The sequence below is a fragment of the Perna viridis genome, chromosome 1, assembly GCF_037379345.1.
Source record: "Perna viridis isolate PV_CMFRI_1.1 ecotype Kerala chromosome 1, ASM3737934v1, whole genome shotgun sequence".
Lineage (NCBI taxonomy): Eukaryota > Metazoa > Mollusca > Bivalvia > Mytilida > Mytilidae > Perna > Perna viridis.
Genome location: NC_142445.1, coordinates 39,387,281 through 39,403,726, shown reverse-complemented (window position 1 = coordinate 39,403,726; position 16,446 = coordinate 39,387,281). Strand labels below are relative to the sequence as shown.

General features: G+C 32.1%; 1 protein-coding gene across 1 annotated transcript; it reads right to left on the bottom strand.

Moving 5' to 3' along the window:
• Positions 1-2,591: 2,591 nt before the first annotated feature.
• LOC148628706 (uncharacterized) lies at positions 2,592-14,186 on the bottom strand. The gene is made up of 11 exons (XM_088569029.1): positions 14,044-14,186; positions 13,679-13,780; positions 12,455-12,558; positions 9,654-9,845; positions 9,265-9,336; positions 8,495-8,606; positions 7,777-7,890; positions 5,609-5,672; positions 5,113-5,221; positions 4,782-4,828; positions 2,592-2,808 (listed from the first exon to the last, which is right to left on the bottom strand). The coding sequence occupies exons 1-11, from the start codon at positions 14,117-14,119 to the stop codon at positions 2,781-2,783; spliced, it is 1,020 nt and encodes a 339-aa protein (XP_088425155.1). The 5' UTR covers positions 14,120-14,186; the 3' UTR covers positions 2,592-2,780.
• Between the last annotated feature and the right edge of the window lie 2,260 nt (positions 14,187-16,446).

Genomic DNA, 16,446 nt, shown 5'->3' with positions numbered 1-16,446 from the left:
CGGTGCACCTGGTCCATGCTCCCAGTTTTTAGTACAGTCCGAGTTTCTCATTTGCTTTTGTTACTTTGTATGTATGATTTTAGTTACTTTATATTCTTTGTTGTGTATGTCTGTTTTCCATGTCTGGTCTTTGTCCCTGGATTACATTCTTTTGATTACTGCTATAACCTTGGTTCCCTTTATTACTCTTCTGTCGTAACGGTTCAATTTTTCATTCAGTTCTCTACTACAATTTCATTACAATTTAACATGGTTTTCCTCCATCTATCTCAGAACTTTCACAAATTTCTATTTTATACTTCCTTAATGCATATCCCGGCCAATAGTGTAAATAAAAATGATTTCCTCATATTCAACGTGTTTGTCTTCGTTGACACATTCTCGCTGAAAAATCATTATGTACAATTTCAGACAAAACACTATGCTTCTTTGGTTCATCGGTGGATACGATATAAAGAAGCTTTCTTTTATTTTCTGACGACACTTTTACAAATTGTGCTGTTATTCAAGTAATGTTTTTGCTTCAAATTATGTTAACTTTTATCATTTTTCAAGTTTGTTTAATAGAAAAATCCAGATATCTTGCTCGCAGTAGCTTATTTGACAGACTCATTCTTACGTCATTTCTTTCATTTTCGTTATGAATTGAAAAAGTACCATATACATATATATTCTGTCGTTCATCGGGCAAGCGAGCAGACTTACGCTATCATTTAAAAAAAGATGATACTGGTTAAATGTACATGTACTCATAACATCAATAGTTGGATTTCAAAAATGTGTATGCTATTTATTGTCGACAATTCCATTACCAAAGGCCCGTCAGTCAAAGGGATCAATATTGGCTTCAAATCTTTACAGATTGTGGCTTTAGACTTTATTTTAGATGATAGAGAACAAATTTTTGTTATGACTGATTTTTCTCGAAATTTAATTAAGACATACCAGCAAAAAATAAATGTACTACAGATGTTGCGAAATTAATAACTAAAGAAATTATTTCGTCGTTATGTTTTATTTTAGTTACTTTATGTTCTTTGTTGCGTTTGTCTGTTTTCAATGTCTGGTCTTTGTTCCTAGATTGCATTCTTTTGGTTTCCGCTGTATCTTGGTTCCCTTGATTACTCTTTTAAATTCCAAATCCTATAATTATTCTCAGCGACAAGAGTTGTTAGTTTAAAAAAAGAAATTCGTCGAATTTACAATGTCAAAAAATCCCGTATTACTCCGTACAATTCAAAAGGAAACATACAATGCAAAAGTTTCAAAAGAACAGGCAATGAACTTTCCCGATTATGTTCACTCTTATAAAGAAAGTTTAGAAACTTTTGATGTCATCATATGACAAGAATTACTTTCGGTGCTTTTCAAGGTAAACACATTAATGATAAACTAATATCAGTGAGTTGGGAAATATTTGCCATGAATTGGAAATGACAATGTCTATATATTTGTGGTCATTTCCTGGATTAGATGTTTTGTTTTTACGATGTTAGGCAATACACAGGGTGACGTTGTGTACCTAATATTTTGAAAAATCTTACATCAACTTTTAAGCTTTGTGTCCATTAATAATTTCGTCTTCATATTAAACTATTCGAGGTGATCATTTAAAATCTTATTAAATCTTGAGAATGATCACTTATTGCAGTCGTACTGAGCGTAAAAGAAATATCATTTGACAGTTATCGTATCAGATCGTATTATATCGTAACAAAGAAACTTATTACGCATTTAGCTGTGCTTTCAAGTCGTGATGATTTTGAAGATTACTTAAGGGGGCTATATCCTGTGATCTGTGTCGTTTTTTACAACCATAAAACACCTAGTATCGTACATGTTTGAACTTATTGGTGCTAAATTTGGGTGCCTTCTTTGATATCAGTAGTTTTGAATACTTCTTGTATATATAATTTTTATTTTGATTAAGATCTTCCTATGTATTTGGTACTAATTAATGCTGCTCATATGGGAGTTTACTCCTTGGTACACGTGTACAGCATGACAAAATTTGCAATATTAATATGATCGGTAGATGTGTCTTTTTACTCGGTAAGATTTACACTTTCTATCTATAACGAGGTCTGCACCTAAGGCAAAGGGATGTTTCCTGAGTGCGAAGCCAAATATTGAATTCAGACTTATGCAGAATCACTTTCTTATTAACTAATAACGACCTTTTACATTGGTCATGAATGAATGAAAAAAGTATCGGCTTAATTTTGAAAAGTAAGCCGATACTTTTGAAAAGTAAGAAAACGAAGCGCCACTGATAGTATTTAGAGTATGTCGAGTGTGTGTGTGTGTGTGTGTGTGTGTGCGTGTGTGTGTGTGTGTGTGTGTGTGTGTGTGTGTGTGTGTGTGTGTGTGTGTGTTTTATTCAATTCATTTTCAAGCAGTAGAAGTATACTTTCCTGTAGTATTTTATGTCTCAGCGAGTGGTTTTATCATATTTCATTTAGGGTTCTGCATTCTCTATTTTTTTAATTTACTACTGTAATGATGTTGTGTTGGAATACCAAAACAGTCAAATTTAGATAAAACAAACAATATATCACCATTTAACATTCAACCTCAAACACAACTTGTACTAAATGGTAAAATTTTGTAACAAAGTACACTAAAGTAACTAACATAAGTCGATATGCTAAAACGGTTTGGTGAGTTCTTCTTCCACTCTCATTGCTGATTTGTTGATTTGACTATCGTGTCCTGGTGCACCTCTTTTTCCGACACTATTGGCGTGAACTTCATGGCTCAATCTTACGAAGTTATATATGTTATGAAATCTGTAAGGGACTTTCTCTTCTGTACAAATGAGAAAGATGTCATAAATGAACCTCAAGTGGAGGTATAGTAAGAGAAAGGAAGTTTGAGTAAAAGTAGTTTCTTTTCTAGAAGACTAATGAAAAAAATGGCATAAATAATAATGCAACCATAGTGCCCAATGTCGTGTCTTGTGTGTTTCAATGCATTGCACAACTGATATCAATCCTTTTTAATTAGTGGTATTTGTGTGGACTGACATGCATGATATCTTTGATGACAAGTAATGAACCGTCATGTAAATCCTATATGTTTTTAATTTTGTTGAGGACGATATGAATGCACACATGGGTTGATATTTCCTTCTGTAAAGCTAATGATTTTTTAGTCAAGTTTTTTTTGCCATTACTGATAGGTCTACCGGAAGATTGGTTCTCCATTGACAAAAGTCTTGTAATATTTCGGAAATGGAGAACTTGAGGGTTCTTGATCCCTGGTACGTTTCATTAAATGCACAATCAGAATCATGGATTATCAAATTGACACATAGCTTTGATGAAATGCTATATGATATATTTGCAAAATTTAAAAGATAACTATAGTGAACACTAAGAGATCGTCCATAAGGAAAAGTGGACTACTACATAAATCAGGTATGACCACTTTAAAAGCGCATACAGCGCCACACGAAACCAATTTCAGAATAAAAACTAATTTGGACACGAGTAGCTATGTAATCAGAAAGCAACAGCTGCTTTATAACTGAAGAAACATATCATCTATAACATGTTATCACATTCTTATTGTGTTTCGTATCATCATTATCAGTTAAATATGCAATAAATATATTAAATTTTGGTGTTGTTACTGGTACTGTTACTTAGAAATCCATGGTTGAAACTCCTAACATTCTATGGGGTTCCGATAAGGGCCAACAACACCTATGTAAACTTTCTGCACATCTATTTGTCTTATTGATATCCTGGTGTATTTTGAATACTCTTTCACAATGGACATTTAGATACACAGCAAATAGGGGCAAATACCTGATCTTAAACCTAAGGGACATGGACTTCTACGTAGTGTTTAAATAACCAACGAATGCATTAACCAATTCAAGTCATAACATTGTAAAAACACCTCCAAAAAATCGGGTTACGAAGTAACAGGTGGTGTACAATTGAATTATTACCTCACCGAATGAAGTCCAAACCTGATAATAGCATTACAGGGTAATTAATGTAGATATTTTCTCGTTTTGGATGACTGTTGCACTAAAAAAATATGTACGACGGCAAAGCTCATAGTTATAAAATATCCAAAACGAATGATATCGACACCGGATAATTAACTCGAACGCACAAGAATAACATGGGACAATAACAACCGATAATTACCCATAACGGATAATAACCACCGGGAATTTTTCGGTGGAAATACAACCACGAGAAGGGGATGAAATATTTGATTACATGCTAGAAGTAAGTTGAAATGGTATTGCCTCAGACCAATTATTATTATGAGGTTGCAAGCAGCAAAGAATACAGAAACATATTGATGAATGCTTAGTATCATTAATAAAACTTTCCATCAGAGTTTCAATGAAAAGTCATTTGTATCGATTCCTTGCACCTCATGTTTTGTGCACAAAAAAGTGATTTGATAATGGCTTAGACGTTTTGGTACATGTACGTCTGTAACACAAAGATTAATTGAGTTAAAGAAATAAGACATTTCAAAGAGCATTACAATTTATTTCTTGTCGACATTGGCATGGCTAATGATATAAAGACATGACAGGTAATTAGTGGTAATGATTCATTTACTTTATATAGTAAAGAGCATCTCTTGAACACATATTTGTGTCGCAATCTTTTTACATGCATTTATTCTTATGCTGCTCCTTGACAGACCTGTCAAAATATCCGAAATTTACCATTTTTTATTAGATTGATACTTTGGTATCTTTTGCATAAAGGGACATAACTGTTTAAATTCATTTATTCATTACTTACGCCAAAGTACTATTCCAGTATGAGCATAATCGTTCGGGGAGATTTGTCTGCAAAAAAGGGATGCCTATGATTAATTTAATCCTTTTTTAATTTTTACCTTAGAATTGCTATTGTGTAACCGTTTATGTCATCATGCAAAATTAATTAACTGAAATATAAATGATATTTATCTTTTATCCTTGGCCTGATTCGTACGATAACCGTATCAGATACTGTAGTTTTTTCGATGCCAAAACTGAATTATATGCGAAATAATTTATTATTTCATTGACATGTATATTAAAGCCGAACAATAGAGCTAACCAGTAACGAGGTAAATCAAAATTAATACCCCTTCTATTTCAAATGTCATCCGCACAGGAGGATCGAGTTTCTTCAATATGTCCATAGATGGTACAGAAAATGCAATGATTGGGGATCCAATTTTTTCCTTCATAAGCCTGAAACATTAATTCATTTACAGTAAGCAAAATATGAAAACTAAAGTCAACAAAGAATGAATACATACATAAATTATTTGTTAAGCAGTATAACTTTCTCCTTTTATTATTGTATTTGTGTCTCTATATTTCAACTGATTAGTCACGTCCTCAAACATTATGCAAACATAAAACGTTTGCTTAGGGTATATCAAATAGCTCGGCACTTAAATAAAGGTCTTTTTTTTTCTTTCGTTTTCCTTTTTTTACTTCTTTATTTTCTGGTTTCTTTTTTTTTCTTTTTCTTTTTTTTTAGTATTTTTATACCATACGATGTACATATGTATTATATTTTGGAAGCCTGTTCCAAAGTATAAGACTTCAGGATGTAAAATTGTTTGTTCCTACCCTTTAGGGAATAATTTCCCCAGAGTTTTATAGTATGCAGCCGAATATTTCACACTGTCGGTCACTGAAAAAAGAAATATTGGAAAACAAGGATTTTCAAACAAACAAAATGATATAAAAAAAACACCGCCCCGTGCAGGTCCGGGTGTTAAAAGAATAGGCCTGCAGCAGCGCTAAGCTTGTCGTATAAGGCGACTAAATAGTGCTCAGAAACCTAGCCAGGGGCTAGGCGCTCTGCCCACAGAGCAACTGGGATGTGTGCCTTAGGCGGTGGAATGGGGTACCCCTGGCGTGTTACATGCTGGGGTAGTCAGGCTATAATACGGAAAACCTGACCGCAAACCATAGTGGTGCACCGTGTTGGGAAAGATGCCACGTTCCTCGCACGTTAAAGAACCCTGCTGTGGTATTCGATAGTAGTAGGAACCTTTGCGCTCCGCCACAGAAGGCTAAATTGCCCAACCTTACCCACCCACTCTTTTTTTCCAGTGGCAATCAAAATTTGGTGACCCTATTATCCTTGTGACCCGTCCTTTTTTTCTTCATTTCATGTTCATTTTATCATCCATTTCATGTTCATCGTCTTAATATAGCTGAAATATTGCCGCTCGGACGTTAAACCCCAACAAACAAACAAACATAAAAAAACACCTGCTGAATTGTCATTGGCCCTAACACTTGTTGATCATGGAGTAAAGAACACTACATCTAAGCATTATATTATAATCTTAAAATATTTGAAAACATTTTTTTCTAAAACAACTCAGAAGCGGAAGAAAATTTCTCAAATCGAGATAAAACAGAGTACATTTACGTATTTTTTTTTAATCGGAGAAAAGTATAGAGGGCAAGCTTATAACAACAAAATATTTCGGCCAGGAAATGCAATGATACAAAAGGCTTATTGTGTAGATTCTCAGAGAGTTCAACAATACACTATATTTTCTTACTAAAAATATCTCATGTAATAAGCTATTTTCCAACAATTTGGCTTATTTCGCTTTATCATCGTCTTCGATTTTAATGCAACATATTCTTGAAGAGTAATAAAACTTCTTTTTTAATGAAGGAGCTTATAACTTGTTAACTCTGAATCTAAAATTTTTAAGCACTTTTCTTTAAGAACTAATTTGGATATGTTTCTAAACATACATATGTACCTCTTCCAATCCATAGCCAAGGCATGTATTTGCATAAAAACTCCTGATAATTATTCAATAAGAGGTTGTCCATGTAAAAAGATCGTGCAGGCAGATTATATGATGTGAGTGGCACTGGATGAATTGTATTCCACTGCTTTTTGTTCCAATGTAATGTATATACGATATATATGTCAAAAATCACAAAGTTCGTTTTGAATCGACAACAGATTGCTCAGAGAATGATTTTAAAGTTTCCTATCAGAGCAACCAAATTTTGTTCAAATTTTCTCTCTTTTTTTCAATGAATTTCAATGCTTTCTATGTGATTTATTTCTCTTCTATCGCTGTAGTTAAACGCAGTTAATATTGTTTAATTAAAACCAACATTCAACCTTGAGAAAGGATGCATTTTTGATATGAAATAGGTAAAAAAACAACGTTTGAAATGCCTGTTTTGTTTTGCATGGACACCATTTTAAGTGTTAATAATATCGATTATAATTTTACAGACTTGAATACATAACAACTAGGAAAACAAAGGTCATCTGAATATTCATGTATTAATAGGTTAACAAAAACTTAAATTTTACCGAACTCATGTTGTACTTCTTGGTCAATTTCCGGTAGTGATCCTGGCAAAGAAAAAGTTTCCACACCCGAAAAACAACTTCATACTTAGTGAATACATTCATTATCGCATATACTCCATCATATATGAAAATGGAAAGATGTATTTTGAGATTGTAGTCATAAAAATGGATTTTAAAATATTCACAAGAACAACAAAATTAACGATTCTCAATGGTTTTTGTTAAATGACGTATAACAGTGACAATTGTGGCGTCATTCTAATAAACTTAAGTAAAAAAAAAAACGTTTTCTTCCTTATGTTTATATAAATTACTTTGTTTTGAACAATGTTTATGTTACTACAACAAAGTTGATATTTTTTGGCTATTACCATATTCCTATGCCCATACATCTTTGGATAACGGTACAGCTCTTAAATAATAACTATCTACTTACCATTTAAATTATTTCTGATTGTTTCTTCCGAAAAGAAAACTGAACTTTTCACTTTGAATTCTTTGTTCCTTGGAAAGCTAATAGCGGATATGTTAATATGGTCGATTTTCAAGACTGTAAATCATGAAATAAACGAACCGTGCATTCATTTGATCAAGACTCAGTTAAGTAAGAATGTACAAATTAACCCACTGTTATATAACACATTGCTTGTAGCAAGGTTTTTTTTTTCTTAATGTAAGAATCAGCGGAGAGAAAAAGAGGTCCCAATCAGTTCGTTTGTAATCACTTAAATATGCCATGATTACCCTATCTAGTGCTTCAAAAATATGTTTTCAGTTTTAGTGTTCCATTTGTTAATATAACGGATACAAAATTGAATGTCATGAAAATGTAGCGAAATAATTCACATTTTCTATGGTGACTTTTATATGCATGTGGCAAGAAACTTAAGTATGCCAAAACACCAGAATCATATTAAGTATTCTTACAACTATCCATCCAATCATATTTTTTTTAATGTTTGCCACAAATTTGACAATTAGACAGCGACTCTAATTTAAATATCATGGAAATTACTTGTTTATTTTTAACCCATCACATAACGTTATCATAATTCATGTTTAACTAAAGGAAAATATATCTAATAATTCTTCTTAACATATTACAAGCATTATCAACCTAAGTTTAGTTCTTGTTTTTCGTGTATACTACTTACCAATATTGTCACCAACGACAGAAATAGGTTTGTCAACTGGAAGTGTCTTTAACACTGTGTCGGAAACGTTTGATACAATATCCATCAATTGTACAACACTATTATCCCCTGTCTGAAATAACTTGATTTCTTTAAATATTATAACTTCACTAACCACATATTTAATTTAATGCCAATTATTATAGAAGATCAAGATCTATAAGAACATATATAAAGAATAATCAAGGGAACCAAGATTATAGCGGTAATCAAAAGCATGTCATGCAGGGACAAAAACCATAAATGGAAAACAGGCATATACAACAAAGAACATGAAGTAACTATAATCAAACATACAAAGTTACAAAATCAAATGAGCAACTCGGACTCCACTAAAAACTGGGAGCATGGACCATGTGCACCGTGAAAAACTATGACAGTTGAATAAATCAGTTTTCATGGCGCAGATGGATACACCATAACGACCCACGAGTTCATGATGACGATCATAAAATTTTTGTAGTGATGACTTCAAACTAGTAGCAGCATAACACTGTTCTAGAAGCCTATTTGCAAGGAATCTAACGCGATACAAAAAGTCTGCGTAGTTTCAGCAAGCTCTGGCCTGAGATGTGATAAGAACACTCAGAACACATACGCAGGTTCTGAAGGAATGTTGCAACTGATGAAAGGAAAGTTGACAATTCTGAATGAAAAGTCATCATGTTTAAAAGAATAAATCAGAAACATAACAATTAAACATGGTAATGTATGTAAACTCATATAATTACTTCTCTATAATTCTCCTGCCAAGAATCTTCACTATCTCCAGAAAGAAACACATCTGTTGCTTTAAAGAACTCCTGGAACGAATATGAACATAAATGTCGACTTCGAAAACCGAACCAGTTTTCAGGAAACGTACTTTCATCTTTTTTAAATTGTTTATCATTATATGTCATTTATTTACTTATTTATTTATCCTTTTTTATAAATATACTCACTGTGAGACTTAAATGTGAAAGAACACAAACGTATGAACATCAAAATACATTGATATATAAGGATGTTAAATTGAATACTAAATGAAAAACTTTCATGGACAAACCGTATATTGCAATGTAACTAATTTTCACAGTGTGCATTGGTTGACATAAATACATAAAGAATACGTTCAAACCTCTGTTGTCTTTTCATCGATTCCTTCTTCCCGGTTAGTTACAATATCAGATACAGTAGATAACACCTGTACTCCTGATCTTACATCACTTGCCGTTATATTTGGTCGTGGAATCGCTTTATTTTCATCCTTAAATTCTCGAATCACATTCGCAAGTTTGTCGATTCCAACTCCATTTTTTATTTTATCTAACTATAACAAACAAATCAGCAATTATTACGTAATATGTTCCTTAATGTTTGTTTATTTGTTTGTTTGGTTTTTTTTAATTATTTGGCAAGTTGAAAGTATATGTGAACAGAATGGTACTTAAATGTCTATTATATGTCAGTCTTCAAACACAGCAAATTGAATAAAAAGAATCTTCTGGACATTCACGTTGAAACATTTGTATTTAACAACTTACATCAATCTCATGTCGGCATCAAAGTGACACGGGCTGATGTCATTTTGTTTTAAAGGAAGGCTTGAAAGGCTTTGGTGAAATTGAATATAATACAAACATATCACTGATTTCAAAAGTTATATCCCTTAATCCAAAGGATCAAGGAAAGGTACCTGTCTTTATAAAAATACGCCAACCTGATCCTTAGAACCCAACAAATAAAACAGAAAATAACCAAGCGACGACCAATTCTATATAAAACACAAAAGCAAGGAACATTTTTCAGACTGATTTAAGTTGGTTAAGTAGGATGCACAATGACCAAAATTACTTCCAAAAAAATTGTTTTCAAACATGAATCGAAAATTGTTTCAAAATAACTGGTCCATCACTGAATAAAAGCAATAACTACATGATTCATTCATTGTTGTGGAACGTCCTATGGTAGATATTTCATTTCAGGACGACTACGACAGTCAAACAGATCCTGATTTCTATTGTGGTAGAAACAACATCCTGCAGGTAGGTATGTCACCCCACTTTGACACATTCTCCTTACTTTGAAACAACAGGTCGTCACTCTATACCATTTAACCGTATTTTCTGCTTTTTAATTTCTCTTTTATTCTGGTTCAGTTATTGTATTTAGCAGTTGGTAAAAACAACAAATTCAATGTCTCTTTTATATATACTGACATAGGACAAGTACTAAATTGGAAAATTAATGGTTGTGAATATTTTTTGTTATTTTTTCAGGAATAAAACCTTTAAACCCACTGGTGGATATAAAATATGAAAATACAACCTAAAGAAAAACAACAAACTTTCAAGAAATGAACAATTACCCGAAGTTACAATAAAATGCTGCTATTTATCACGTCATCTCAAATCTGAATCCATTAAATACTAAATAAATTATTTTCTTGCGCATGTTTACATTATGCAATATTCACAATATACATGTATATATAGTTCTGATGAAATTTAATGCACTTAATCCAATAAAAATCTTTCACATAAAACACTCAAATTAGAGCTGTAAATTATGGTATTTAATCAAAAAATACAATTACAATGTTCAGTGAAAAGAAACGAAGAAATATTATCTATAAAATATCATTGCACCTAGCCGTATTGCCAAACATTATGGTAATGAAAGAGTAATCCAGGGGTCCAAGATTATATTGGAAATCAAAACCAGACATGGAAAACAGACATACACAACAAAGAAAATAAAGTAACTAAAATAATACACATAAACTAACAAAAGCAAATGAGTAATTTAGACTCCACTAAAAAACGGAAGTACGGACCATGGGAACTGGTAGGGTAAGCGTCCTCTGCTTTTCTAATAACACCCACTGACTTGCTCATAAAAAGTCAAGTCCGAGGTAGACGAAAGAGGAAATGAAAACTATGATACGTTGAACAAATCAGATGGATAAACAGTAACGATCCACGAGTTCATGGTGATGACCATAAAACTTCTGTAGTGATGACTTCAATCTTGTAGCAAAATTTTGGTTTCGTTAAATTTGCTAAAGTCATTCTTTAGCAATTCAAAGACAAGACCATTAGTACAATATAGTATGATAAATGCAAGTAATAACTAGCAAAACGATAAACATTTAGTCTGTCATGTGATGTATGCAAATAACTGTAAAAAATGTTGAATCTAGGTCTTAGATACACCCGTGTAAATGTATATGTATTCTAAACTTATATAGACATCTATATCAATTTAATACTGTAAAATGAAAATTTAACTGCAACAGACAGATAAGTAATCAAGATGACGAGTCAAAATAAGAAATACGATTTTTAAAATTAGTTCAACAATGAAGACATAAAAGTATTGTTTTCAAAAAATCATTATCTTATTTAATTTATTCACAACGGCCAGTATTCAACCTATTAACATGTATTAGGTGCCATTCTGTGTAAGAACCAAACAATGGGAGACACACCGTAATTCTCAATGTAGTCATTTTAGCCTAGAATAAATCAAATACCACTAGAAAACAACTGAAAAACTATTCAAATTTATTCTTAAGCATCTGTTGCGTAGATATTTTTTACCGCTAATATAAGGAAAAAGTGCGGGAAAATTTTACATTTAAAGTGCATTTCAACTAAATCTGACCTTTCAATATCATAAAAAGGAAAATTTTTGACAAACACTTTGATTGTTATTTCTTCAGATTATCAGCATAAATTCTTGGTTAACGCAATAAAATTTCCTTTTTTTGTATTGTATTGTTTTTTTTTAAAGCAACTCCTTCCTAGTTTTCAACTGATTCGTTTAAGCAGTCCAGAAGTGGAAGTCATCATGTACTTAACAATATGAAAGAAAACATTGATATAGTAAAGAGCTATTAAAATATTTCTTATCATAGTATTTATAGCAATGTCGAACCTTTTTCCCTACTTCAGCTATCTTTTCTCTAGTGCAGTTAATGTAACTTGCTTTAGTCCATTTCCCAATGAAGCCATTTTTCCTGCATTCGCGAAATGCAATACCTGTTAATTATGAAAACTAATGTTTTTTACAGTTGTTAACTGAAACTGTTGAATAACTACGTAAACCCGTTAACCTGTGTTTTCCGTAAAGTAATGGACAAACACTGCTTAAAATCTTAAAAAAGAGCAGAAAAAAAGACGAAGTGATGAATTGATAACCTAAAAAAGAAACATAAACAGAAAGTGGAAGTAATCAAACGAAAAATATAAAAACACATCAGCAACCCTTACTCTACCCACGACTAGAAGCATGTGTAATGTTTCCTTTTTTTCGTTTCACTTTTTAATTGTAAGAAAATCATTAATATGAAATACGATATGTATTATTGGTGGAGTTATAACTAATTGTCAAGTAAATTGTGTCTTGTTTAGCTCAAAAAGCTAAACATGGTTTAAATAGTTATCAATGTATGCAATACATTCATGATTAAGGTAAGAGTCGGGAATTTTATTCAGAAGAAAATATGAAAAATCACGATACATAAATGAAAACTAAGACGCGTCGTAACAGAGGTTAATGTTCTTCAGATTTAAGATGTGTGTCGTGTTAGATTAGTTATGTTCCTAGATAACGTCTTGGAAGGAAATCCATATTTAGATATGTAAAAAATCGGAGATACTTTCAAAGCACTTGTTTATCAACAATACTTTGGAAGACAGCCCACGTGCATTTCACATGTTAGGACTAACCTTCCTCTAACACATATAAAAGAATGTGATTTCTAATTTTCTGTGAAAATTATGTAAAATTCTGTACTTTTTGCCGGTATATTATATTTAACCTTAATCTAAGAAAAGTGTCAGCATAAAATTGATTAATTGAACCTTAATCTAAGAAAAGTGTAACAATAAAATTGCTGAATTGTGCTCTAACAACTCCAAACAGTTTGGTATAACTCCGATACCTATCGAATTCGAATGTTCAGGACCTACATGTATGTATGACTGAATTTTAATTAATATATACCAAGTAGATTACACACTATGTTTGGAAAAAATCACTTGTACTAAAAGAAAAAAAAAGAAACATAAGCGATGTATAGATAAAACAGAAAATTTCCAAACGGGAGTAGGTGAGTTCTAAAACACAAAAGCATAAGAACTTCATCGGAATACCTACCAACGTAGCCAGTTGGGCAGTTCTTAGTGGCTGTTAATCCAGGAGCAGTTTGCGGCCATGTAACATTTCTACCATCCGTCTGGTTTCTGCATGGTATATATTCTGAATTTGGAAATAAAATTAATAAAAAAAACATAAATGATACAACTGAGCCGGCAGAAGATTTATCTTTTTTTTGTAAAGACAACTAATGATAATTATTACTGTGTGTGATTCAAATGTTTTTTTTTTTTTTTGAATAAATGCCAATAATTTTTTTTCTTACAATTATAAAGATAACATTATGTTTGACACAAATCTTGTAAAAACTAAATGTGTATAGCCCTTTAAAGTAATATTAAAAACAGCACAATGTAATAACTTACTTTGATCGAATACAGCAATATGTAGTTCTTTGTGTTGCGAACATTTCGTGTCTTTAATCCACCCACAGGAAATCATTGTATCACGTGATAAATGATATATTTTAAGAACTCCTTTATTTACATAAAAATTCGTTCTTCGGTCATTTTCTGTGAAATATATTTTATTAGTGTTATGAAAACAATAAAATATTCGTAGCTATTAATTTCGTTTTTGATCCAGTAAACTTGTTTGTATGTATGCTTGTTTGTTTATTTCTTTGTTTTGCATTTGATTTTTTTTTACATCACGTGGGTATAAATTTTTGTTTAATTATTTTTGTTTTGTAAAAAGCAACATAGAACATTTGAATGAAAAAGCTGAATGATTTTTTTTATTTACGTTTTGCTTTTGCTTTTGTTTTGTTTTGTTTTTTTTTGTGCTCTTGTTCTAGTTTTGTTACGTCTTTTTTTCATTGTATTGTTAGCTTTTGTTATTTATTTTTGTTTTTGAATATGTTTGTTTTTTGGGGGAGGGGAAGGGCCTGACATTATTCGTGTTTCTTTCTTCTTTTGTTTATTTGTTTTTTTTTTAATTTTTATCATTGAAACCGTATCTTATTAAGTTTAAATTCAATAGAGAGTTTCTACAATTCAAAAAAACAAAATATTGTGTAATACACATGTAGTTATTGGAACAAAAATAAACACGAAACAACTTATCAACCCCTTTTACTGTTCATTTGCACGAAATAGAAAAAAATACGTACCTACTAATCTTTTCCCATCTACACAAAATCTCAAGTGATTCTTTGCCAATTCATGTCCCGGAAATAATGTGCAAGTAACAGAAACATTTGTGCCATTTAAAATTCCCATGGACGAACTTTCCACAGTATATCGATAAACCAGGATTTTAATCCTGGCCACTTCTTCTTCGTCTCCCAGGAGAACGTTGCATGTGTAATTACCTGTAGTTTGAATTAGTATACGATAAATCATATTTTCATTTTCAGTTTTAAGTTATATTTTTGTTTGTTTGTTTGTTTGTTGGGGTTTAACGTCCGAGCAGCAATATTTCAGCTATATTCAGACGATGAACATGAAATTGATGATAAAATGAACATGAAATGATGATGAAATGAAAAGGAATAGGACATAAGGACAATGGGATCGACAAATTTTGATTGCCACTCGAAATAGGGAGAGTTGGGTAGGGTCGGGCAATTTAGCCTCCTGTGGCGGAGCCCTATGGTTCCTACTCCGGAAGAATACCACAGTAGGGTTCTTTAACGTGCGAGGAACGTGGCATCTTTCCCAACACGGTGCACCACTATGGTTTGCGGTTAGGTTTTCAGGATTATAGCCTGACTACCCCAGCATGTGACACGCCAGGGGTACCCTATTCCACCACCTGGGGCACACATCCCAGTTGCTCTGTGGGCAAAGTGCCATAGCCCCCGGCTAGGGTTCTGAGCACTATTTAGTCGCCTTTTACGACAAGCTTAGCGCTGCTGCAGGCCTATTCTTTAAACACGCGGACCTGCACGGGGATATATTTTTGTAAGTGCTCTATATAGTGGGCTAATTTTAAGCAAAATATTATCTGTACATCATTGTGAACATGTCATTTTAAACTTGTAATTACTGCAATTTTTTAAAAGTGCAACTTTTTTTCAATGTAAATATTGTAATGGGTCATACACTTTGCCTTTATGCAATAACTTCTTCTTTTCCTTTCTAAACTGTCTGAAAAATTTAAATGAATATTCGTTACAGAATTAAAATTAATTCTTCAAGCCCACACTTAGGATATTTCGCTTTACTGTGAACATGTATAATTGTGGTGTTTAACTATCAACTATTTGACGTATGTGTCTCAAATAATCTTATTATATATATTGTGATTATTGTGATTTCATGGAAATTAAACAAGCAGATTCGGCAGAGTTTCACTGTTGAGATTGACCTGTTAAAACCATTAAGTTTTATCTCTAACTGCAATTAAACGATATTGATCTTCTTTCATGCCTATCTTCTAGTAATGCTAAATCTTTCATTCAAACGTCTATAAAAAGAATAGAGCTGTTGAGAAGGAGCTATGAGCTAATTGGCAATAAAACATGTCAATTTCCTCATATCTGTATTAAATGATTTAAAATATGTATGTCATTAAAACAGAGTGATATTTAGGATCAAATTCAGGGGCAAATGCCCTACATTTTTCAAAATAAGTATTCCTTTCAAAGTATAGCACTGTCTAAAATAAAAATTAAGCATTACGATATTGAAATGTTGCAATGGTAATATATTTGTCTTCCTTCTTAATATATGGCAGGTGAAGGCTGTATGAGTACGGAGTAATAAGCTTAAAAGGCTTTATCCATATATATGTCATTTGATATAAGTAGGGGGATGTCCTATGTC

What these genes read in the sequence shown, in the direction of transcription:
- LOC148628706 (XM_088569029.1), bottom strand. Translation starts at nt 14,119, where the DNA reads ATGATTTCCTGTGGGTGGATTAAAGACACGAAATGTTCGCAACACAAA. An exon ending in GGCAGGAGAATTATAGAGAA is followed by an intron (nt 8,607 to 9,264) that starts GTAATTATATGA and finishes AAGTTATTTCAG; the next exon opens with ACAGGGGATAATAGTGTTGT. An exon ending in GGGAAATTATTCCCTAAAGG is followed by an intron (nt 5,222 to 5,608) that starts GTAGGAACAAAC and finishes TTAATGTTTCAG; the next exon opens with GCTTATGAAGGAAAAAATTG.